Here is a 25,989-nt window from a genome sequence, read left to right as displayed (position 1 = left end):
AATTTGTACTTTTTCTATGAACACCTAAAATATACTTGCAGAATTTAATATGTAGATTTTCTCAAAATATCCTAGAGTAAATTGTATTCACCGATATGGTTTCTTTTTTAAACGCGCAGTAAAGGTATTAAAATATCCCCAAATGTCACACCCATATAAAAGTACAATATATTTTTTTAATTTTTTTATGAATACCTGCAGTGTGTATATTTACAATATAAATTTTGAAACCCATTGAAATATCTTCTTGAGAATTATTCGAAAAGACTTCCAAATTTTCATAAATTTTATGTAAAATGACGGTGAGCATGCATGGATACCATAAACAAGCTCCGTTGGAATATAGTCATGATACTATTTGACTTCAATTTCTAAAACAGAATAATAAAGTACTAATACCACACATAACTGTTTTGTCCAGGTTTTCATTATAAAAGTGGTAATTTTAGTATTGTCGCCTATGGAAGAATGAATACTACCGTTTTCCCTGTAGTGTACGCGTAGTGTACTGAGTATACGGAACGGAAACGAGCGCTGTACGGAGATTGCCACACTGAATGACATTATGAATGTACACATGCCTAGTATTTCTGTCACCGACTTTAATCCATTCAATTCACGGGATCATTTGATGAGAAGAAGACAGATGCTAATCTTTATATAATTGTTTTATTATTTAAAAAAGACCTCATTATGAAAATAATGTTACTTTGACCATAAGTCTGTTTTCATAAATGTTGTTAAGGAGTAACATTCTATTCCATAAATTGTGAATGCTTTTAATAAATAAAATTAAATGTTATGATGGAATTGCACCATGTCGTCCAGAATCGACAAATAGCAAATGTCCGGTAGTAAATGATGATTCATCAGATGCCAGAAATCGTATTGCCTTGGCGACGTCTTCCGGTTTGCCCGCACCACCAAGAGGTTGTATCACTTTCAACCGCTCGAGATACTGAAAATAAAATTTTTTTAAAAGCTAACCAATGAAACTAGTCAATTCACTTAACAGTAAGCAAAACATTAATAACATTGAAAAAAAAAATGAAACTTTACTTATGTGGTGCGTTCACAGCGGATTTACCTTCACGAGGAACGCTAAAACCCCAAACATGTAAAGCTAAGAATGCTTAATGCTTAAATAGCTATATGACCAAAAGGATATACAAATAGCCAGCTCCACAAAAGGTTAACTTTATCAGTTTCCTAATAAATTCTAAATTTGTCAATGGGGAATTAAAGAAAGTTAAACGAAAACTATGTGCGTACCAAATCACTGACTTCTGAGCTGAAGATGCTCTCAAGGTCTACCGGACTCAAAACTCCGAAACAGGGGTGACGTTGCTTCGCTAAACCTAAAATCAACGCAGCGTAGTAAGGAGGACGTTACCACAGTTTCGGACTTTGTACCGGACTAGCAGTCCATTATCCAAGTGATTTTACAAAGGTGTTGACCACCTAGATTTAACAACAAACCCCGTTTTAAGAGGTGATATTACAGTAATCAAGTAACCATGAAAATACGGATATTGTTTAATTAAAATTTGAAGATAATTTTAATTTAAAGGAATGTATCTCACTCATGCGTAGCTCTGGTTCTTTGTCCTTGTTTGGCTTTACTTTTTGTCCCTTTTGGTTTTATCATCTCTTCGAGATGCGCATCTTATGAAGTTAAATTGGTACCGTAAATGTTATTTATTTCATCTGAATATTTATAGTTCAATTGCTTTTAAAATGTTGACCAGCAACCAATTGAGTGTTTACTGTGCAAAACTATTAAACAATTTGTTTGTTTGGTCGATATTACTCGTGTATAATAGATGTCCAATGAATCCCCATCATATACATTCTGTATGTGCCTGTCCCAAGTCAGGAGCCTGTAATTCAGTGGTTGTCTTTTGTTTCTGTGTCTCATATTTTGTTTTTCGTTCATTTGTTTTACAGCTGACTATGCGGTATGGTTTTTGCTCGTTGTTGAAGGCCGTACGGTGACCTATAGTTGTTAATTTCTGTGTCATTTGGTCTCTTGTGGAGAGTTGTCTCATTGGCAATCATACCACATCTTCTTATTTTTATAGGTAATTCTATTCGTAATTCGAAAAATCTATCGGGTTATCAGTCATATAATTATGTATACCTGGTTTACGATGAATTACATTGATCATAGTAAAACAGTTGTTTTAATTTGTAAATGAACTGTTTACATGTCTTTTAATTTTTCGAAATTCTTAGGATTTTCTACCAGAGGAAAAGATAACGTGAACTGTATTTGGAATAATCTTTCGGAATTTGGGGTCCCCAATACTTTTCAATTTCGTACTTTATTTGAGATTTTTTTTGTTCGAGTGTCACTGATTTTTTCACTGAGTTTTATGTAGACGGAACGCACGTCTGGTGACCGTGTACAAAATTATAAGCGGCCCTGTATTTCAGTTAGAGTTTTTTTTTTTTACTTACCTTTTCTTTCATATCGTTTGTCCATCCAGCATTATCTGCGAATGATGTCATAATAAATCCCGGACTGCAAAAATAAATGAGTTATTATAGAAATTACATAAAAAGGAACCGTTTTGATACAGCTGAATTTCATATTGGCCATACAATAACATTAATAATCAAGTATTTTCTTTTAAATTCGGATACTCACAATTTATTGGTACCATGTTATCCAGATGCATGTGCATGCAATAATTGGTAAAATGATTCACATGAAATCACAAAAAAAATAGTCCATGCTATGGTAAATTATGCGTTCGCAAGTATTTGTTTTATGGAACTCTGTGCAACCATTATAAAATGGTGAATGAGGTCGTGAGAAATTCTTTCTTTGGTTTTTAACTCTCCCTGGACAATCTTTTGAAACATATGTGTATAAGAATAAAACAAAAATGTTTGTTTGAACATAGAAACAGTTTAATTTTGATATCAGAATTAGAAAATGTACTAGTAATTTGAAATAATTGTCCAGCTTCTTGTAATATTTGGCACAGTTAAATACATGTAAATTGTTGGATCAACTCTGTTTGTTGTGGTTGGTAATTCACCTTCCAATGTAAGTGTGGTTTCAATCGTTCATGGTCTTCTCATTCCTTTGTCTTAAAATCTTTCTGTATATTTATTATAACTTTACTTTCGGTCTTGTTATAAGGTTAGCCTATTTCCATGCAACAATACGCTTGATTCCAATCGTTATCTTTCCGTCAAAGTGTTTGGTTTGAGGTGAGGTTTTTTTACGTCATTTGTGCGTTTGTTGGGCATAAAATCTACTTCAACTGGTACGTTGAGCTAAGGGATGAATATTCTATTGGGAATGACTTCCTTATGACTGCTTCGATAACTGTTTTTTTTAAATGATGCAATAATATATTTCATTATGCAGGGTTGGATTATGTACATAAGAAAATAAAGACCAGTGTATGAAAAATGTCAAGCAGTCACAATTACTTTATCAGTTCAAAGATACAGGGATTCAGTTAGCCCATAAAACGTTTAAATGACGTGAGAAATCAGCGTATAGTAAAAGAGTATTTCTGGTAATGGAAATGATATGGATCAAACGTATTAATTATGAATTTGATAACGTCTTAAGGTGCGTTTACACGGTACGATTTTCCATCCGATTTTTTACCTGTGATGTCGATTCTTCATAAATCGCAAATGTAGGATGTTAGACGCGAGACTTCTATCAATATGCTATAAATTATGGCATTCCATAATAAAAGAAAAAACGACGGGAGTATCAGTGGTACTTATCCATCCGGTATGCCGGTTTTTGGTGGAGTTTGAAGAACGTACTGTGTTGCGTAGTATTTGGTAGTCGGTTGTTTGTCTTATCGTCTTTTGTCCCCCTTATGACCAGGGGGTCTGATTTCTGTCTTTCTTGTGTTACATAAAGCATACATAATTGTGCATTTCATACTATGCCATGTTCTATATATATTTTCAAATTGGTAAATAGTCAGATTGATAGAAATATAATACTTACTTGACTGAGTTAACCCGTACTTTCTGAGGAGCCAGTTCTGTAAATACATTTTTACATTAAAGAAGGTTTTTGTTTGAAATGTATCAATTTGATTAAGTAATTGAATCATTAAGACAAAGATAATATAAAAAAGTTATAACGCGCTTTAACATGCACTTATAGATGTCAGGACCTTTGTCGTCATAACTTGTACAATTTATACTCAACGTAAGTATCGAATTTATCAAACCTATTTGTACATTTGTAAATGGGGACGCAACATGATTATAATTGAATTATCTCCTGCGCCGTTTACCAAAAAATAAATTTACTCATAGATCTGATTTATAAGTAAAGTATTATAACTAATATCGTGGACGTCTTTATTAATAGAGTTAAAGACAAGAGCAACATTGCAATATATATGTAAATCATACGTAGCCGATACGTTGTTCATAAAATACAAGTTTTACGCAAGGCAAACCTAGTTATCTTTCTTCTTATAGATAATTGCTTGAATTAGAACTGTAATGTATAGGTAACGTATACCATTACGAACAGGGAGATATCAAGAACTGTCTATTTATAAATGAAATAACACTTTATAAATTTTCTGGATTTGCCTTCATCAGGAACACTCAATGCCAAATATTTGAAAGCCAAGGATGTATAAGTAGCGGAACACGCGAAGAGGTATATGATCAAAAGGGACCTAAACATAATAACCAAATTCATTTAAGGTCAACTTTGCCTGAGGAAGTTTGAACCTCAGTTTCACATATGCAATTAAGGGAATCGAATATGATGTCATTCGAGGGATACTTCACTTTTTTGTAAAATGTTGTATTTGATAACAGGATCTTGCTTTTTTATGTTGAATTGTCCTGATAGAGATGCCGAGCACAATAAATTGAAGTGATGATATGATATGTACATTTAAACATGGTTTCATTTCATTTAGTCTTAAATCTATCAGTTGTTATTGGCTTTGAACCATAGCTGTAACTGCAAGTACTCTCAGATCTGCACTTAGTGTCTTTTTTGTTGTTGGGATGTATAAATACCCTGCAACGTCCGGTCTGTGTTTCTGTTACTTGTTTTTAAGCTTTATATCAATCTGATGATTAAGCCCTTTTCAACTGATTTTTATAGTTTGTTCATATGTTGTACTGTTACACCACTCTCACAGTTTAGGGGAGGGTTGGGCGCCCGCTAACATGATTAACCCCGCCACATTCTGTATGTGCCTGTCCCAAGTCAGGAGCCTGTTATTCAGTGGTTGCCGTTTGTTGCTGTATATCATATTTGTATTTCGTTCATTGTTTTCTACATAAATCAGGCCGTTAGTTTTCTCATTTGAATTGTTTTACATTTGTCATTTCGCGGCCTTTTATAGCTGTCTATGCGGTATGGGTTTTGTTCATTGTTGCAAGCCGTACGGTGACCTATAGTTGTTAACGTCTATATCATTTGGTCTCTGGTGGAGAGTTGTCTCATTGGCAATTATACCAAATCTTCTTAACTTTATAAAACCTGCAGTGGGAGAATAAATAATGTAACGCATACCTAAGGCTAACAATCGTGTGAACATATCCAAAGCAGCTTTTGCAATACAATAAGCAGAAAGATTAGGAGCCTGCAAATTAGAAATAAAATAATGCTACTATCACGTGACACTATTATAAAATGAGAAGTTAGTTATACGTCAAAGAGACATAAACCGAACACAATAAAACAAAAAAGACATCTAGAGGTTAACATTCAAGTGTTATTTCATAAATATACATTGTCCTACTCTTTTGTCTATAATAATTGTTTTAAATGAATTTAACAGAGACTTCCACGGGTCTGTCTTCAATACCAAATTATGCTGTACTATATGGACCAAAGCACGGATAATCTGATTTGGCAATAGCACAAAAATAGGTGGTGATTTTTTTATAAAAAAAACTTGTTTGTGATAGAATAAAAAATATAAGTTTCTGCACTGCCCAAATAAAAGTACATTCTTGTGTAGAATTGTAATAGAAAATATAAATATGATGAAAAATTGCAACAAGCACGATAATTATACCCCACGAAACAAAGTTCATAGGGTATAATGATTGTGTCCCGTCCGTCTGTCTGTCCGTCAGTCCGTTGTAGGAGTTATGAATCTTTGAACTCAGGAATCTGATGAGATTTCGTTTGCTCAGTAACAATGTGGGGCGTGGGGTATGTGAGCCTGCTCACAAAGGTTCTTCAATTAACATAACGAGTTATAAAAAGGTGAAAAATATACAAATAGTGCAGCGACATGCACGTAAGGGTGGCTCTCAACTTTAATGGACCAATTTACCTCCACGTTTAATTTCATCAAGCATGAATGTTTAGAGAAATATCGAAACTTTATGATTCATCTTGTCGTAGATTCCAAACATGGAGCAGAACCCTGGAATTTGAGATGAAAGGTCGATAACTGAGTTTTTAAAATTTTCTTTTAATTTCTAATTTAGACCCAGAGGCTCGTATAGATGTTTTATGCCAGTCGACTGGTATGCGTTCTACATTGTGTTTATAGCACAAAAATAATGAAGTCATGTGTTTTTCGTGTATGTATCATGTATAATATTATAAAAATATATAATTTTGAAAAAACTAAACGTGCTAAAGGAATGAGTACCATAATAGTAACACAAGATATCTTATAATTCCATGAAATAACCGATTGTTACAAAAATCTATGAACGCTGGTGGTCTTTGAATACGTCATGTTTCTGTTACTATGTCATAAATCTCACATGTCTATACGATCGTTCATCATGTTTCACCTCTCTGTATGTCAAATGCTACATGATACGAGCATGAAATCATATGCCGTTCGTGTTTACATAGCAGGAGATGCTTACCTGTCGATGCTCATGAACTGTTAACCAAATCATTTTCGAATACCCTTTTTCATAATTTAACAGACCTTTCGAACCGACTCTGCGGCGATTGATTGCGGGATTTTTTTTTTTTTGTATATTTTTATATTAGAGAAGATCAAAGTTTGACATATTTCCGACTATTTACATTCGCCCAATTTTTCTCTAGCGAAAATTTGTCGGTTTCCAGTAGACTGTAACTATTTGTATAAAATTTTCTCTGCTTCATTTTCATGATAGTGTTGTTACGATAACATGGATTAACCACTTTACCCAATGGCATTATTTTTAATGTGAACACGCCCCTTTTTACTTTTACGTTAATTGTTAGGTGTGAGTTGCTTCAATAGACACTATACATGTATATATCAATGTACTCACTGCACGTTGTCCTAATACACTAGAAACATTCACGATGGATCCTAAAAAGTAAAAAAAAAAAAAGATAATGACAAGTCATAATTTTATATTTACTAATTTTCTAAAAAGAAAACCAGTAAATGACGTATAAAAGTATCAACAAAAATACCGACCTCCAAGGTAAATTTAAAAATGGGGAAGTCAATAAATACTGTTAGCCTTTATCAACCAACGGAACAAATGCATAACAACTGTCATATATTGGTACAGGCATTTTCCAAAGAAAATTGTGGATAAATAACGTATGTGACGTTCAGGTGTGTTTTAAGAAATTCGAATCTAACAATGGTTGTGATACGTTATTTGTTTTCAAATGAAACTCTTATAATTATGTGCCATTTTGCAGTTTCAGAGTTGTGGCTTGTGAAAACCCGACTATAAATTAAATAGTACTAATTGTCTAGTGGTGAAATCTTGCAAAAATGGCATACATGAACGTAAACAAATTAAGTAGGAGAAAGTCAACAAAAGTTTGGAATAATTAGCTTTAAAACATACTGCTGTCTCGGTGTAATCTATCTAAAAACATTAAATGTTATTATTGTCTCTTTTTTTCTTTTGGGCGGATGCGGCAATTTCGCGTGTTCGCCTTATGAGAACCATATAGACCAAATGGAGGACTATATAATATATAATACACGTAATGTATCAGCCCTCACGTTAAAAATCCGTATAGAGCTTTTTTCGGTTTAGAGAATTTGCTATTTGTACTCACCTTGAGTTGTAATGAGATGTGGAACACACAGCCTAGACAAATTATAACTCGATTTAAAGTTAGTGATCTGTACTCACCTTGAGTTGTAATGAGATGTGGAACACACAGCCTGGACAAATTATAACTCGATTTGAAGTTGGTGTTCATTGTATCGTCTAGAGTAGCTGCTGATGTCGCCATTACATTACCCATGTTTCCTTTTCCTGCATTATTGATCTGATATAAAATGAGTACAGATGACGTCAAGATGATGATTGGTGTCAATATTCTTCAACTGTTTCTATGCATCATAGATTGCAGATTTTCGAATAGTTGTCAAATGTTGATGCTCTCAGAGATTTTTAGTATTTGAAGTCGAAAACATTTGATACCGAGCATACATATATTTTTAATTTGTTTTTCCTTTAGAATGTTATTTCAATGTCACACTGATATCATTGTTTAAACTTGGTTTTTATTTTATTTAATTTAGTTTTAGTAAGTTATTGAGATCTGGCAGAGAACTGTATGAAAACCTGAATTAAAGCTTTTTTAATCTAAAAACTCATTATATTGAATACTGTTGTAAATATTTATTTGTACTTTTTTGTTTTTGACAGAGATAGACGTGTTACATACCAACACATCGATTCTTCCAAATTTCTTGACGGTTTCATCGACTAATGTCTTCAAATTGTCGTCATTAGTGACATCGCAAGGAATAACCAATATCTGGAAAATTGACATCAATATTAAGACATAACAAGTGTTCAACCCAACATAAACAACAAGTTGCTTTCTTTGAAAAAAAGAAATGCAATCGTGAACCTAAATGCCTGTTTGGTATATAAGATCAAATACTTGTTATATAAAGATGCATGATTTCACCTCATTTTTTTTTATATAAGATGTAGAAAAAATGCAATGGATTCTTAATGAAACTACTGTTCAATGTTGTGCATAATTTTCTTATTATAGAAATCACTTCTCTCTCTCCTATCCCTCTGTCTTCCGATAGATAACATTACAACATAGTAAATAGGAGGCAACAACTGTATGTTCCATTCTGATGTGCTGTTCTGGAAATTAGAGGTAACTTCCTGGCTAAAGTCTACATGTAAATGTGAAAACAGTCTTTGTTTAATGAAATGAATCAAGATTATTTGTTTTAGTAGCCAGTTTGAAAAAAGTTCAAAAGATAAGCTATATTCTTATTTGTTAATTCCGAACTAAAACCGTTTTGGAAAACCAATTACACTGGTTTATATGGTTTGGTCATTGGCTACCATATTCAGAATATGGTTGATCTCAATTTATTTATACTCATATAATGATATTGTTGATTTTTTTGTTTTATACGATTGTGTGACAGGCAGAGGGAAGCAGGCTGATAACAGTGCCAATTCGGTATAGCTGATGTCTAGTACGCAATTAAAAAAAAATCCTGTTTTTGCAATCGCATGTCCGTTAAATACGGATATTGATTTTGAGAAAAATAATTTGTCGTGTCCGTGCTTTAACTCATGAACCATGCAACCAAAGCTTTTCAAATTTTAATATGTTGTTGCTGATGACAAAATAGAGGTCAAGTTTACTAAGTTGTGCTATTTTTTGCTTATACATACAAACGTTTTTGTATCGCCTAATTTGTAAAGATATCGTCCTATTTTGTCGCCAAAAACGCTCTAGGCCTCTGATAACTAGACCCTCTAAATTCGATTGCAGATTACCTCAACTCCTTTTAAAACAAATTGACGGAATTCCCAGAAACTTGCACTGATTTTTCCTTAATTTGGACATGAAACCCTCGGGGGTTCACGCAACTACTGTTGTATAGTTCATGAACAATAAAATATGTTTAAACTAAACAAACTACTACGATATTTGTAAGTAATGTATCTAGTCTAATATACTTATTTACATATGGAGCAGGATCTTCCTACCCTTCTGGAGCTCGTGAGATCACTCCCGGTTTTTGGTAGGGTTCGAGTTGCTCAGTCTTTAGTTTTCTATGTTGTGTTTTGTATGCTGTTGTTTGTCTTTTGGTCTTTTTAGTTGTTTGCCATGGCGTTGTCGGTATTTTTTTTCTTCAATTTATGAGTTTGAATGCCCATTTGGTATCTTTTGCCTCTCTCTTAATCAAACACATCTTGATTAAAATTGAACGAGAATTATCCAATCATTCGTTGACGGATTCTTTTTTTTTGCACTCATTACTATAATAATTATGCCTTTGGTGTACGTACTCTTAGCTATAGGAACCTGGAGTCGATTTCACAAAAATACTTACGACTAAGATTGATCGTAAGTCATGAACAATTCAGTATACTTACAATCAATCTTAGTCGTCAGTTTTTTTTGTGAAACCGACTCCTGGTATAGGAAACTGCAAAATGTATATTGAATTTCCTATAGTTAAATATAGAACCAGTAGAGGATAGACTATGTCGGTTTTGTAGTTCACAAAATGTTGAAAGTGAACTACATTTTCTTATAAACTGTACATTTCATAATGATATCAGACAAACTGTTTTTAGCGAAATATTAGTGTTGCCTGACTAAATGCAGCTAAATAACCAGGGAAAATGATCATTTCTAATGGTGAACCATCCAAGGAAAATAGCTAAATACTTAGCAGCATCACTTTTCTGTAGAAAACAAACAGTTTACTCTAGTTAACATTCTTAAACTTTTTCATAAACTTTTGAAGAACCATTTATGAACTTTTACAAACGTTAATTCTTAAATAATGATTATCTTTCTCTCTAATTTAAATTTAGATTGACAATTAACACGTGATATTGAAACATTTATATTGAATTGAAAGTAAAAGGTGACTTATTGGTCCATTGGGCCGGATGTATTTTATATGTCGGATAATATTTTGTACATATATATATATTTATGTTGATTTACACATGTCACTATAATAAACAATTTACTTACTTACTTACTTATAGAATAAAATAACAAATATTATTTAGCTAAAATATAAGCTTTAATATTGATTGATATTTGTTTGCTTAACACCAAGTGGCAGTCAAGCATACTGGGGATGACAGGTGGATTTTACCTTGCATCGAAAAAGAAGGTATAATGAAAAGAGATGGATGACTTGCAATGGGTCTCCTACATACGCCTAGAAGAGTTTTTGCAAGGGATCTTCAACGTACAAAAATACCAGCACTCTTCCTATACGAATTAATGTATAGACATACGGTTAAATGAACTAAGATGCGTCTGTTTCCTATACGGGATGTATAAATACACAGCCACGTCCTATTGGAATGAGAACTTTAAATCCATTGTATTATTTAAGAAGACTTCACAAATATGTTTACTTGTGTCTTATCCATTTTCACTTGATTATATAACATGTTAAATGGAGCAAATAAAATATGTTTACACTGAATCTGGCACGTAGTTAAAACTCCAGTTTAAATATTAGGACAAGAACTTGTTAGTAGAATTATTATCAAATATAAATAATGTCTCATGAAAAGGGAGTGTAATGCTACCTGCAAGTTGGAGAATACTTGCAACCAATCGTGTAGGAATACATCGGTGGCATGTTACAACGCAAAATATATGACTCTATCCAACATTCCATCTTTTCCCGTTCGCAGTCTATATTTCATCACGATTGACCCACTTTAAAGAACTGACCGACTGGATTTATATTTCATTTGTTCTCATCCTGAATATAGATTAAATATTTGCAACTGGACGTTCAATTTGTAGGCAAACAACAACGAATTTAAATTTGACGAATTACTTGTACTGAAAATGTTTGTAGGCTTTGCTTGATTAATAAACTTACATCATTTTTCGATAATCCTTTAGACTTACACAAGGAGGCTACTTTCTCAAGATTCTCGACATTTCTAGCTGCTAGAACTACCTTTGCTTTGCTCTCAGCAAACAGTAATGCAGTTGATTCTCCAATACCCGAACTTGCACCTGAAGTACAAACATATCATTCATATATATAATGATGTATACTCTCAAAATAAAAATTTCCATAAAATAAAGGGTAATAACCATTTTTTACAAACGTCTAATCTCACATGCTTGTTCTTTTAAACGGTATTCTTCAATTTTCATATAAATATCTTACAGTCATGTATTTTCAGTATTGTTTAAAAAAAAAAAAGACATGACAAATGTCAACGAGACTCATGACTTCAAGACGATGCCATAAAAGGGGGGCGCAAACGTCAATGATTCTGCTGATTAAGAAACAAATCACGTTTTTTATTATAAAAATAAGAAGATGTGGTATGAATGCCAATGAGACAACTCTCCACGACAGACCAAATGACACAGAAATTAACAACTATTATAGGTCACCGTACGGCCTTCAACAATGAGCAAAACCCATACCGCATAGTCAGCTATGATAGGACCCTAAATGACAAATGTAAAACAATTCAAACGAGAAAACTAACGGCCTGATTTATGTACAAAATAATGAACAAAAAACAAATATGATATACAGCAACAAACGACAAGCACTGAATTACAGGTTCCTGACTTTGGACAAGCACATACAGAATGTGGCGGGGTTAAACTAGTTTGAAGGTGCCAACCCTCCCCTTACCTGGGACAGTGGTGTAACAGTACAACAAAAGAACAAACTTTTAACATTATATTTTCTAAATTTTGAAATGATTTAGTGGAGGCTAACTGAAGTACTTCCTCGAACCAACAAATCTGCAATATTCCGCTTATCAAGGAATTATATGTAAAAAGTGAAATCGATAAAATATAACTGGATCTGTGTTTAGTGGTCTCTAACAACATTTTCCTTTCAAATGATTTGGTGGATGGTTACATAAGTTAGCATGCGGAAACCAATTTATGGAAGCTCGTACGTTACGGGAGTAAAACTATATGCACTCGTCGCATTTCAGCGGGGGCTTATTAAAAAGATGTGGGTTCTATATTATTTAGACAGCAACCCAAAGATATCTAGTTAAGAGTTCAACATAAGTCGTCAACAATTTGTTTCCATTCAATATTTCAAGCTCTTAATCGCAATGAGTTTTAAACGTTGTAAATTTAAGTAAATAGAGTATTTTAAAGTTCTGCCATCCACGCAAAATTTTCTAAATAACAAACAAGTGTGGAACATTTTATCAAAGTTCTCGTCGTCCCCTAAAAAATCAAAAGGTTTTGATGCTAGACCGACATAAACCCCTACTATGCTAAGCCTTTTTTGTGAACATATACATGTATTTTAGAAAGTTATGCTGAATAAAAGATAATTTATATTTACCTGTTATGATGGTGACTGTCCTGTAAAGACGCCATGATAAGTTACACTTATAGATATATCAAATGGAATTTGAGGATTTTTTAAACACCAGGCGGTGCTGATATTGCCCGAGTAACACTTCGTGACTACAACACGGAGTTAAAACAAATCCATTATATAATAACTTAGGAATGTATTGTACAACGTATTTGTTCTGATTAAACAATAGTTACTGGGGACAGGACAATTGTTTTAGTCCCCCCCCCCTTTTCAAAATCCGTTATTTTGTCTCTTTAAATTCAATTAGTTTCGCGTTTTTATATGTTATATTTACATAGATATACTAGATATAACATGTATTTACTATCAATTCCAAGTTTACTTTCCACAGCGGTCACTGATAATAAATATAGAGAGAAGGTATCTCACTTCGTACCTTATCACATATTTTCCCATGTGAATTTTATGATGAATCCCAAATGGATTAATCGTGATCAAATTTATTCATCTCTACCGTCAGGAATATACTTCGTCAAAATTATCTCCCCATTACGCAACCTATTTTTTTCAATCTTATCAGGGAAAATCTTCAAAAGTTAAAAATAAAACACTAAACAAATCTATTCAAATATTTCATGGAAGGGCAGACTGAAAATTTTCAGAGGTTGAAGATTAATTACCCTAGATAAAACACAAAAAGTGAAATATTTTTTTTAAAGTTATGCATAAAAAAGATTCACTAGTGAAGTCTGTCGTCAAGGGATTTTAGTATAAAATTTAAGAGGAGTATTAGTGAACTTTTATTTTTTAGAACATTTCATGAATAAAATAAATCATAAGCCTAAATTTTAATTGACAAATGAGTTAACAAAAAAAATAAACAAGTCAGAAATTCACCTTAAGTTTTAACAGTTTTAGGAGCACGAAGCTATATATTTTGTTTGTTACTCAAATACATCTTCTCTGTTGTTATGATTTATTAGAAAGATATTTCACTTGACCCCATATACTTAAGTTTTTGGTACTGTGATTTTTAATGTTATAAAATCAATATGTATATAGCAAAATATATTAAAATAATATAATCGGAAGCGAAATTTTGTATCAAATATTTTTTGCTTTATACGTTTTCAAGGCAAAACTGTCAACTCAAACACGCTTGAACATAAAAAGGTGTACCCGATTTCCTCTTTTCGAAAAGATTATTGCCCAATTTTTTCCAAAAAAAAACTGTTGCATAGGGGCAAAGATGCAAATTAATGTTTTTCAAAGAATCAATCTATTATCTTTGTGTGAATTTTTGTTGTTGGTGGACTTCATGCTTAATATGCACATTAAATATCCATATGTTTTTGCACGTACCATAATCTACTGTTTTGTGAAAAGTAATTAACTCAAAAGTTTACAAATTGTCAAATATCTCGAAGCCCCATACTATAATTTTAGTATTGATACGTATATTAGATGCAAAAAATTCCCAAATTGTGCACCTACATTTACCTTTTAAAGGCCATAGACACAGATGTAAACAATTAAAATACATGTATACATTTTACCCTCTTTAATAGAGAGTTCCATTTCTTTTGTTTAATTTCAATTGGGTATTAGCCTGTCTAAGTATGAAAGATCTAGACATCTTGTGACTTTGATGACCTGACAATCTATCACATTTACCTAATAAGTCCCGTATTGATTGTATAGGCCCATCATAAAAAAATAAACTACTTTTTAATCAAACACGATATCTACGATTTAAAACTTTAATTATGTTTGATCGTTACGTATACCCTTTAAAAAAATTCTTGTCCTGATATTTAAACTTTAGTTTGAACTACGTCCTAGATTTAGTTTACACGTATGTTATTTGCTTAATTGAAGCAAACTAGACAATTGACATGTAAACATACTTATGAAGTCTTCTCCCTTATACAATATAAAAATATAAGAATATTAGCTTGCATTTATTAGTTGATTTGTTGATTAATTGATTGTTCTTTGCTAAACAATCAGTTGCAATTTTTTCATTCATATTCCGTACGATGCATAAGAAAAAAAAACATCAAATATAATACGATCATGAATGACGAAAAAAGAAAGAAAAAAAGATTGGAACGAAAGGCAACTTTTGAGATAATGATAGCTAGTGCCAGTATCAGTAAATGTATGAAAATTCGGATATTTTGTTTATATGAAAGTTCAAGGTTTACCAAGTTTATAGTTTTCGTAAAGCAAATTATGATAAGGGACTTATTATGTCTTGCCTTGGAAAAAGGGCAGAGCTGGTCATTTGAAAATACAGCCTTTTTATTGCCCAATAAAGTTTTTTTTCTAAAAAGAAATATCCCCCTTTTCCTAAACAAAAAAAATCATGCACCCGCCACAATTTATATGGTTTTTATACGCCCGTCAAAATTTTGACGGGACGTATTATGGTTTACAAATGTCCGGCGTCCGTCTGTCTGTCTGTCCGTCTGTCCGGCGTCCACATGTCGCACCGTAACTTGAGGACGACTTATCCAAATTTCATGAAACTTAATATAGTTGTTTCTTATGATGGTCAAACGATCTGTAAACTTTTTGGTGAAAATAAGATTAAAACTTTTTGAGTTACGGGACTTTGTAACTAAAACAGGGTTTTTCTTCACATGTCGCGCCGTATCTCAAAAACGATTTATGATTATTGCTTAAAACTTTACACACTTCTTAGTTATATTAATCTAAAGATCTGTATACTTTTTGGTGATGATTCAAAATTTAATTTTAGAGTTATTGATTTTTTTATAAAAAAAGGGGGGTTTTCACATGTCGCGCCGTATCTCAGAACTGATTTATGATTATTGCATATAACCTCACACACACAAGACGACGGGCGTATCATGCGCTCGTGCCGCAGCTGTTTATTAGTTTATCAGATACATTTTGATTGGTTTGTTATGAAGTTAAAGAAGTTTACATCTTACATATATTCAATTTGTTTCTAATACTAATAGAGACAGTCGACTAATAAAAAAATTAGCTTTAGTAAATTTAGTAACATCTATTAACGGGGCCACCAGATGCACATTTTGGCAATAAATGTCTACTCAGTAATGCTCGAAGACAACATATTTAAAATCATATTTTGATAAAGCACTGTTATATATACAGAATATTAAGTACACCAAATTGAATCTTTACAAGAATTATCTCTTAACTCAGAATTAGTGATCACAACTTAAAATATAATAGAAAATCATTTGAATATTCCCAGGGAACAAAGGCTTCGTCTCAGTTGTAATTCATTAGAAGATGAAAAACAAGTTTAATTAAACTGTAAAATAACGAAGATTTAAGATATATAACTGAAATACAAAACTGTATAGTATATTGCCATCAGATCTAAATAAACGTTGCTCATACATAAAAAAAGTAAAAAGAGGGAAAAGATGTTGCTCTAAAATGAGCTCTGAAAAGGCAAACGAAATCTAAAATATTTGAACTGGATCTATATTTAATGGTCCTTAACATTACTATATTTCAAATTATTTGCTTGAGCATACTCAAGAGTCAAGCTACTGCCTGGAACCCAAATGTTGCTATATTCGCTTTCTAAGGATACATCTATGGAAAGCCAAAAGTGAAATCGGTGAAATTCAATTGGATCTGTGTTTAGTGGTCCCTATTATAGCTAACACTGAACATTTCTAAATTTCAAACAATTTGGTGGAGGCTTACTCAAGTAAGCATTCGGAAACGAACAATTTATGGACGTACGTTCGTAACGAAATTATAGCTATTTACTCCTGTCTCAGTTCGTTGGGGGCTTGATAAAAAGATTTGGTCTAACTCCTTTAGACAGCAACCCAACATCCCAAATAATATAAAAAAAAACAGAGTTCAACATACGATCTTTAACAATATGAATATATTTCCATTCAATATGTCAAGCTCTAAACCACCATGATTTTAAAACGTAGTAAATTAAATTATACAGAGAATATCAGAGATATGTCATCAACACAAAATTCTCTAAAAATCAAACAACTCTGGACTCTTTTGAAAGTTCCTGTTTTCCCTAAATAATCTAGGTGTACTCTTAGACCAACAAAAATCCATATTTTGCTATACACGTTTCGTGAACAAAAACATGTACTTAAGAAATTTGTTGAAAAAAAACATGTGATCTTTACCTGTGATGATGGTGACTTTATCCTGTAGAGACGCCATGGTAAGCTACAAATTTAGTTAAACTAAATGGAGTGTGAAGGTTTTTAAACACCAGGAGGTGCTGCTGTTCGCGTTAGTTACAATTCGTTACTACAACACAGAGTTTTAAAAAATCCATAAACTTCAGAATGTATTATGAAACGCATGTTTGCTTATTAAACGTGATCAAAATTTATTCATCTCCAAGCAAGAAAGATCTAGATGACACTTGGTCACTTTGTTGACCTGACAGTCTACCATATTTACCTAAAATATCAGAAAAGGATTGTATAGGCCCTTAAGAACTTTAAATGTCCCTTCTAATGAAACACGATATCTACGTTTTGCACAAATTTTATTTCATTTGATAATTTTTCTTTTAAAAAGTTCTTGTCTTGATATTTAAACTTCAGTTTAAGTTTCGTCCTATATTTAGTTTAAACATAGTATATTTAAGAAATAATTCATGGGGGCTTGAATTGATTGTGATTTTACCACGGGTTGGCCCTTTGTGCTAAATATTTTACCACGAGCGACAGCGAGGTAAATCATTCATAAAAAGCATACGACGTGGTAGTAGGATTGCCCAAATAAATCATGAAGTTGCATATCAGCTGACATATGAATATATTCGAATTTTACCACGGGTGTGTACTCAAAGCGTTTGAAGAACGTCATATTAGAATTGTAAATTTAAGCAAAATGGATAAGACACATGTGAAAAATACTTATAAAATCTTCTCCATAATGCAATAAGAAAATATAACAATATAAACATGCATATATACAAAATTTTAATGTAGAAACCATTTATCAAATGTAATACGATGTTTAACTATGAATGACGAAAAAAAAAAAGGAAAACAAAAAGGAATAAAAGATAATTTATATGATATTACATGTAGGTATGTTTTGTTGATGATTACAATTTATATGATATTACATGTACGTATGTTTTGTTGATGATTACAATTTATATGATATTACATGTACGTATGTTTTGTTGATGATTACAATTTATATGATATTACATGTACGTATGTTTTGTTGATGATTACAATTTATATGATATTACATGTACGTATGTTTTGTTAATGATTACAATTTATGATATTACATGTACGTATGTTTTGTTGATGATTACAATTTATATGATATTACATGTACGTATGTTTTGTTGATGATTACAATTTATATGATATTACATGTACGTATGTTTTGTTGATGATTACAATTTATATGATATTACATGTACGTATGTTTTGTTGATGATTACAATTTATATGATATTACATGTACGTATGTTTTGTTGATGATTACAATTTATATGATATTACATGTACGTATGTTTTGTTGATGATAACAACGATGTTGATAGTCAGTGCCAGTACCAGTTACAGTTTATAAAGGTACAAAAAATCTGTTTGTCCTTCTAATAAAATCTTGAACATGCTTGGAAATTCTGATATTTTGTTCATATAAAAGTCAAAATTTCCGCAAGTTTAGAGTTTTGTATCGAAAACATATTTCTCGGGAAGCCATTACAGATTATTGAATAAGGTTTCTGTACAGGTAGTATATTTTGGACAAGTAAAAAGGATCCCTTGTAAATTAAAAAAATAACTTTATTTTTTTTGTAACCATGTTATCTTCTCTATATATGCACATCTCTAATTTAACGTTGCCTATTACCCTTCTTATACTGACGGTTAAAAAGAGGCGGCAGGTACAAAAAAGACAACCAAAACTCATTTCACGAGAGAAAAACAAAACTATGTACAAAAAAGAAAGAAAACAAACAACATTCTACAAAACACGAAACCCACTAAAGCGAAGGTGATCTAAGGTGCTTCGGCAGGGTAATCAGATCCTGCTGTGCATGTGACACCCGTCGTGATGCTAATGGTAAATACAGTTAGAATACGCCCCTGTTCTATTGTCAATATTGTTTTTTTTATGGTCGTCAACCTATCGTCTTTATGGTAAAACTGTAAGTCCTCACCTTTTACGTACATGTTAAAGTAAACATTCTTCTTCAATCAAATGAATATTTTTCACATGTATCTTTATACCTGAAACATGAATCTAGACTTTTATGTTGTTTCAACAGTTGAATTGTCGTTTTTATCACGCCCATAATCGACTGAACGTTGACATTTTGCATTTATTCGTTTATATTGAAATAAGAGGTATGATTGCCAATGAGCTCGAGAACTCAGAGACCAAATGACGTAGAAGTTGTCAACTATAGGTCACCGTACGGCCTTCAACAATTACCACAACCCATACCGCATGGTAAGCTATAAAATGCCCAGAAATGACAAATTTAAAACAATTCAAACGAGAAAACTAACGTTCTGATTAATGTACAACACAATACTAGTAAACGAAAAACAAATATGATATACAGCAGCAAAAGAAACCACTGAATTACGGGCTCCTGACTTTGGACAGGCACATATAGAATGTGGCGGGGTTAATCATGGTTACGGGCGCCAAACTATCCCATAACCAGGGACAGTAGTGTAACAACAAGACATAAGAACAAACCATAGAGATCAGTTGAAAAGGCCTTAACTCATCAGATTGATACAAAGCACAAACACCAAGTACAGATCTGAGAGAACTCCTACGTACTGAAAGCTAGTTCAAAACCAAGAACAAGTAATAAAAAAATCATGTATCTAAGACTAAAATATCAACCAATACACCTTTGCCATCCACTGTGTATTGTTTAAAGAGGTCTTTAACAGTCGGAGAGAAAACTAGAGGCTCTCAAGAGCCTGTGTCGCTCACCTGTATTTACTGATGCTTTGGAAATCATGTAAAATAAGGTTAAAATCATAATTAATAGTATTAGATATTAGATATTATAATGATATCTAAGATAATAACAAAAAACTGCAAAACTTTTGTTAAAAATTACTAACTCAGGGGCAGCAACCCAACAACGAGTTGTCGGATTCGTCTGAAAATTTCAGGGCAGATAAATCTTAATCTGATGAACATTTTTGACACCTGTCAGATTTGCTCTAAATGCTTTAGTTTCAGAGATATAAACCAAAAACTGCATTTTACCCCTATGTTCTATTTTTAACCAAGACGGCCATGATGGTTGGAAGGCGGGGTCATCGGACAAATTTTTGAAACTAGATACCCTAATAATGATTATGGCCAAGTATGGTTAAATTTGTCTCAGTAGTTTCAGAGGAGAAGATTTTTGTAAAAGATTACAAAAATTTACAAAAAATTGTTAAAAATTGACTATTAAGGGCAATAACTCCTAAAGGGATCGACTGACAATTTTGGTCATGACAACTTATTTGTAGATCTTACTTTGCTGAACATCATTGCTGTTTACAGTTTATCTCTATCTATAATAATATTCAAGATAATAACCAAAAACTGCAAAATTTCCTTAAAATTACCAATTCAGGGGCAGCAACCCAACAACAGGTTGTCAGATTTGTCTGAAAATTTCAGGACAGATAGATCTTGACCTGATAATCAGTTTTATCCTGTGTCAGATTTACTCTAAATGCTTTGGTTTCAGAGATATAAGCCAAAATCTACATTTTACCCCTATGTTCTATTTTTAGCCATGGCGGCCATCTTGGTTGGTTGGCGGGGTCATCGGACACATTTTTTAAACTAGATACCCTAATGATGATTGTGGCCAAGTTTGGTTAAATTTGGCTCAGTGGTTTCAGAGGAGAAGATTTTTGTAAAAAGCTAACGACGACGGACGACGACGACGACGACGACGACGACGTCGACGACGAAGACGGACGACGGACGACGGACGACGGACGACGGACGCCAAGTGATGAGAAAAGCTCACTTGGCCCTTCGGGCCAGGTGAGCTAAAAATGATTATATGCAATGCCAAAATATATGTATCGTCAGATCGTAGGACGGTGAATGTTCACATTTGTATAATAATGATATTTAGTTGGGTTTTAATTTATTGATAACAAAATCAATAATTACACCGATAAAAACGATATTCAAAGATCTGATTACAGTGTTAAATTGGTTACCTTTTAAATTAAGTTTATTCAAACGATCGACAAGTTTACCCGGATCGTGTCTAAATTCATGGGCTCGATAAACAACATCAACCTAAAAATTAGGATGACTTTTTTATTGTGCTATCCCGTTTGTAATAAGTTTTCTGTGAAAGGTACAGCCACACTTCCAAACCAAGTCTGTGTATCCGTATGAAAGAATTTGGTAAAGGTTTTCAGTATTTGTGGCAACGACTTCTGATATACCAGTACTAGTAATCATAGATAGATTATGTTCAATGAAACCAAAAACGTCACTACAGACACGGGTTTATTTTATAAAATTATGTTTAATTAATTTAAATGAAGTCAACATATTGTGAATGCTTTTAATATACACATTCATATTATTATACTGGAAGTCCACAATGGCGTCCAGAATCGACGAAGAGTAAATGTCCGGTAGTAAACGATGCTTCATCTGATGCTAGAAATCGTATTGCCTTGGCGACGTCTTCCGGTTTGCCCGCACCACCAAGAGGTTGTAGCACTTTCAACCGCTCAAGATACTAAAAAAAGAGAACTTTATAATCATCTTATTAAACCCAATGAAGTCACCTAAGGTTATATTTGTAGATTTTATTCGGAAAGGGATATTTAATCAACATTATTAACATTAATTACAATCAATCATAATTAATAAACTAATTATTATCGAATGTATTAACGGTCTCGAATGCAATGTAAACCCCTTGATACGGGGTGACAACTAATATAACATAATCTAATAGAGCATTATTTTATTTAAAAATGCTGTTAAATCGTACGATATCGAAGTCCACAATTCACGCGTTTCTTAAATAACCTACATCTGGTAAGCAAGAAATTAAACGTTTACAAAGCCATATGTACAAGTATTAAGCGTTCGAGAGGATACAACCAAATCTAAGCAGAACGACATATAAGTTTAAGAACAACGTTGCTAGAGTGAATTGCATTCCTAATTTTAGCACAATCTCATATTCTTTATGAAATAGAAATCTGTAGTAAAAAATTATCATGAAAATCGTGCCAGCAGAAGAGTACTTTCTACCAGGCGGAAGGTGCCACCTTGGACTAGTTCATATGAATCGGTTTCAACTCAAATGCCGAAAAAGAAACTGTTCTGTACCGATTTCCATGCACACGACACATATTCCTTGAAATAATGCATCAGATGTACTCGCGACTGTACATCTGTAAGTTTGGAAAGCATATTCAATCTCTCAAAAGAAGGGAAACCCCAAAGCCCAAAATTTGAATAGCAAAACTGCGAGACTTAGTTTTACGTACAATTATGAATTGACGAAAACATTTTACAGTCAAAATGTTAACAAATAACGGATACGAATGGAACGTTTACTGTGAAAGATTAAAACAAGAATCTAGTTTTTTGTACAACAGTTTGATCTTGTGTCAAATATATTGTCATAGAATCCCTGGTATGTAAAATATCCACGGGGTGCAGTCACAGCAGTATATTGCTTACAAAGAAAACAGATGTCATTGGATAATTATTGTACAATATGGTTTGTGTGTATATTATACTTACATTTGAAGTCATGTCGCCTGGCCATCCAGCATTTTTGGCGAATGGTGTCAAAATGAATCCCGGGCTGCAAATATAATATAGATGAAGATATTACACATAAAAGGTCAATTTACATATTGCCGAATTTACAATTATATTGGCAACCAATGATAAAATGGACAAATATTGAGATAATGAATTTGGAAAATGGTGCTTAATATATTTAACATCGTAATACTATCCATGTGCCTGCAGTAATTGTAGCCTAAGATCATGGATCACTGCCCAACAAGAGACCGATGCAAAGCAAAGATTGGGAAAGGTTACATGTACCAGACAAGCAGTAATAGGTAAATGTTATTTCCTTGAAACATATACGTTAGTCATCAATATTGACATCGCTGACATTAAACAGTAGACAAGACTTGTGTTAATACAATACATGACGCTATATATAGATCGTCTCTATTCTGAAAAAGTAATTCTAATATGACGTCCTTATTAGCCGTGTTCTAATTAGCACAAAATATGCTTGACACATGCGCACAAACTTACTGTTTGCATTCTCGTTATTTTTCATTTTTATCCTAAAAAATATATATATTTAGCTGCTTACATAAAACTTCATTATATATTGTTATTAAAACACCATATATTTACCCTGCAATTAGTTTTTAAACTTATTAAATATGAAAATGTAATTTGCATAATTCATGGGGAGGAAGCGGGAATAGCCAAACATTTCTACGGTATTTTCTTACGCTTCGACCTATAAAAATGTTGTATTTGTCCTATTTGAATCGAAATAATTCCTTCATGTCATACTCTTAGTCTATGCTCATTTTAACATGGATAGGCATTATATTTAACCATATTTTACACCTCGCTAACGCTCAGTGTAAAATATCGACAAATTTAATGTCAGCTTCAGCTGGCCCATAAACATAAATGTGTACTAGTTCAATGAAAATGGACGTCACACTAAACTCCATAACATATTAAAGACTATTAACGATCTGCTGCCATCAATCTAAAACTCTGTAAGTGAAGATAAAAATATAGGCACATGTGACGGGGTGCGACTAGTTTTTATGAAATCTCTATTCTCCACCTTAAAATCTCGATTTGTTGAATAACAAATTGTAGATAAAAGATAAAAGGTTATTATACCTACTTGACTGAGTTAACCCGTACTTTCTGAGGAGCCAGTTCTGAAAAGAATCCACATGTATTTGATTAAAGACGCACAGTTTCGACTAAATGTATTATCTTTATTGAATCGTTGGTGTAAACAACACACTATATCTTTGTATGTAAAGCATGAAGACAAAATAAATATTTAAAATAAGAGTACCATGCACCATAATTAAGTATGACGTTTATGTCGGTCTACTCTCGTATTAACATGTGTTTCTGTTACAGGAAAAAATGTTTTATAGTTATAAAAAACATCAAAGGTTTACTAGGATATCGAAATATTATAGTCGAATGGATCTTTATTCCGACGGTGCATCGACGTTCAAAAAAAGACAGTTTGGCACTGCAGTTTGGCTACCGGATGTATAAATACGCAGTCACTTTCTTCTTTTAATAAATGGTGGGTGTGCCTTTAAGTTAGCCCACTGAGTACTAGTAATTGATATTTCATTATATGTATGTGGCTTCACAAACTTTTGGTCAAGAGCGTACATGATCAGAATCTCATTGTCATCAGTAGTATTATACGATCAATAAAAAAAAACTTTTGGATTATCGCTCTTGAATTCAGTATCTATATTTTGTACATTATATGGCTAATCAATATCTAATTTTTCTTCCATTTTAGAGTTACTTGGTGAAAAAAAGCAAGGACATTTTTATAAATAAAGAAAAAAATGCGTTGACAAACTCTCTTTAAGAAAGAAGCGGAAGATACAAAGGGGACATTAAAAGCTCATAAGTTGAGGTAACTGACAACGCCATGGCAAACAAAGAAAGACATCGAAAAGACTAACCAGTCCCCAAAACATTAGATAGAAAAAGACAGAGAAACACGAACCCAACCAAAAACCAAGAGGGGAATCTTTAAGTTCCAGTTATTTTATGGCGTTTTCCTTATGTTTTGCGTCTTTCTGTTTTTATAGCACTATAGTATTTACAGTACATTATATGTGTCTTGTACATTGATCACCATTATTATTTACTATTACGCTTTTATTTATAAAAAACTTACAAAAAACGGATATGGTAAAATCAATTTCATACGTGTAAGAAACAAACCTAATGCTAACACGCGTGTGAACATATCCAATGCAGCTTTTGAGATGCAATAGGCAGAGATAGTAGGAGCCTGCAAGTATACAATAAAATAATTCTACATCAATGAAAGGATACATTTGTATGTTGAATATACATCATCGAGATATAAACCCAACAACGTAATACAAATAAAAATAGACTTCAATCTAAATTTCAGTACATGATTTTAAAAAAAAAAATTATATGATATGAAACATGTTCAACATCAATAGCATAACAGATGATAGTGCAGTATGTAAAAAAAATGAATAAAGGAGATACTGGGTATATGTTAGTGAGACAGAAATCCAGCAATGAATTAAAACAAGAAAGGCATCTGAAGTTTCACATAGATTATTTTGATCGATGGTTTCTGTGAATATAATCAATTCGTCTGCTGTGACTTGTTTCATCTCTCTTAGATACCCGACATGTCAGATACCCCACGTGCCTATGAAGTCATCATCAGACTTTATTATCGGTCTTATCATATTTATTGCCGTGACACATGCTACATGTAATGCTATGAGCATGAAATTGCATGACGGTAATGCATTCATAGCAGAAGATCTGTATCCTTTGTTGTAGCTGGTTTCCCGCCATAATCGGAGTTCCGATTATCTGTCACTGATTCATTATATACACGTGTAGCTGTGATAAACGAACTTTGTCATTACGGGGTCTTTTATAGCTTACTATGTGGTAT

At 32.7% G+C, this 25,989-nt stretch overlaps 2 protein-coding genes across 5 annotated transcripts in view; both read right to left on the bottom strand.

Annotated features, from left to right (window-relative positions):
* The window catches only part of LOC127728939 (uncharacterized), a 667,964-nt gene that overhangs the window by 16,495 nt on the left and 625,480 nt on the right, over nt 1–25,989 (bottom strand). The gene's annotated exons all lie outside the window — the stretch shown is intronic.
* LOC127729670 (3-oxoacyl-[acyl-carrier-protein] reductase FabG-like) overlaps nt 651–25,989 on the bottom strand; it is a 36,492-nt gene continuing 11,153 nt past the window's right edge. For 2 of the 4 annotated variants that reach the window (XM_052237526.1, XM_052237527.1), the window contains exons 2-9: nt 11,808–11,947; nt 8,627–8,719; nt 8,086–8,224; nt 7,255–7,295; nt 5,534–5,603; nt 3,989–4,025; nt 2,461–2,524; nt 651–958 (exon numbers count right to left, since the gene is read on the bottom strand). In XM_052237526.1, coding sequence (XP_052093486.1) covers nt 800–958; nt 2,461–2,524; nt 3,989–4,025; nt 5,534–5,603; nt 7,255–7,295; nt 8,086–8,224; nt 8,627–8,719; nt 11,808–11,947 — 743 coding nt within the window. In that variant the 3' untranslated portion in view covers nt 651–799. Of the gene's footprint in view, nt 959–2,460; nt 2,525–3,988; nt 4,026–5,533; nt 5,604–7,254; nt 7,296–8,085; nt 8,225–8,626; nt 8,720–11,807; nt 11,948–17,413; nt 17,670–21,316; nt 22,006–23,027; nt 23,092–24,180; nt 24,218–25,265; nt 25,336–25,989 lie in introns of those variants that run through there. The other 2 variants (XM_052237525.1, XM_052237528.1) reach the window with 2 other exon arrangements.

The sequence above is a fragment of the Mytilus californianus genome, unplaced genomic scaffold, assembly GCF_021869535.1.
Source record: "Mytilus californianus isolate M0D057914Y unplaced genomic scaffold, xbMytCali1.0.p SCAF_2, whole genome shotgun sequence".
NCBI lineage: Eukaryota > Metazoa > Mollusca > Bivalvia > Mytilida > Mytilidae > Mytilus > Mytilus californianus.
This window is presented reverse-complemented; position numbering and strand designations above follow the sequence as displayed.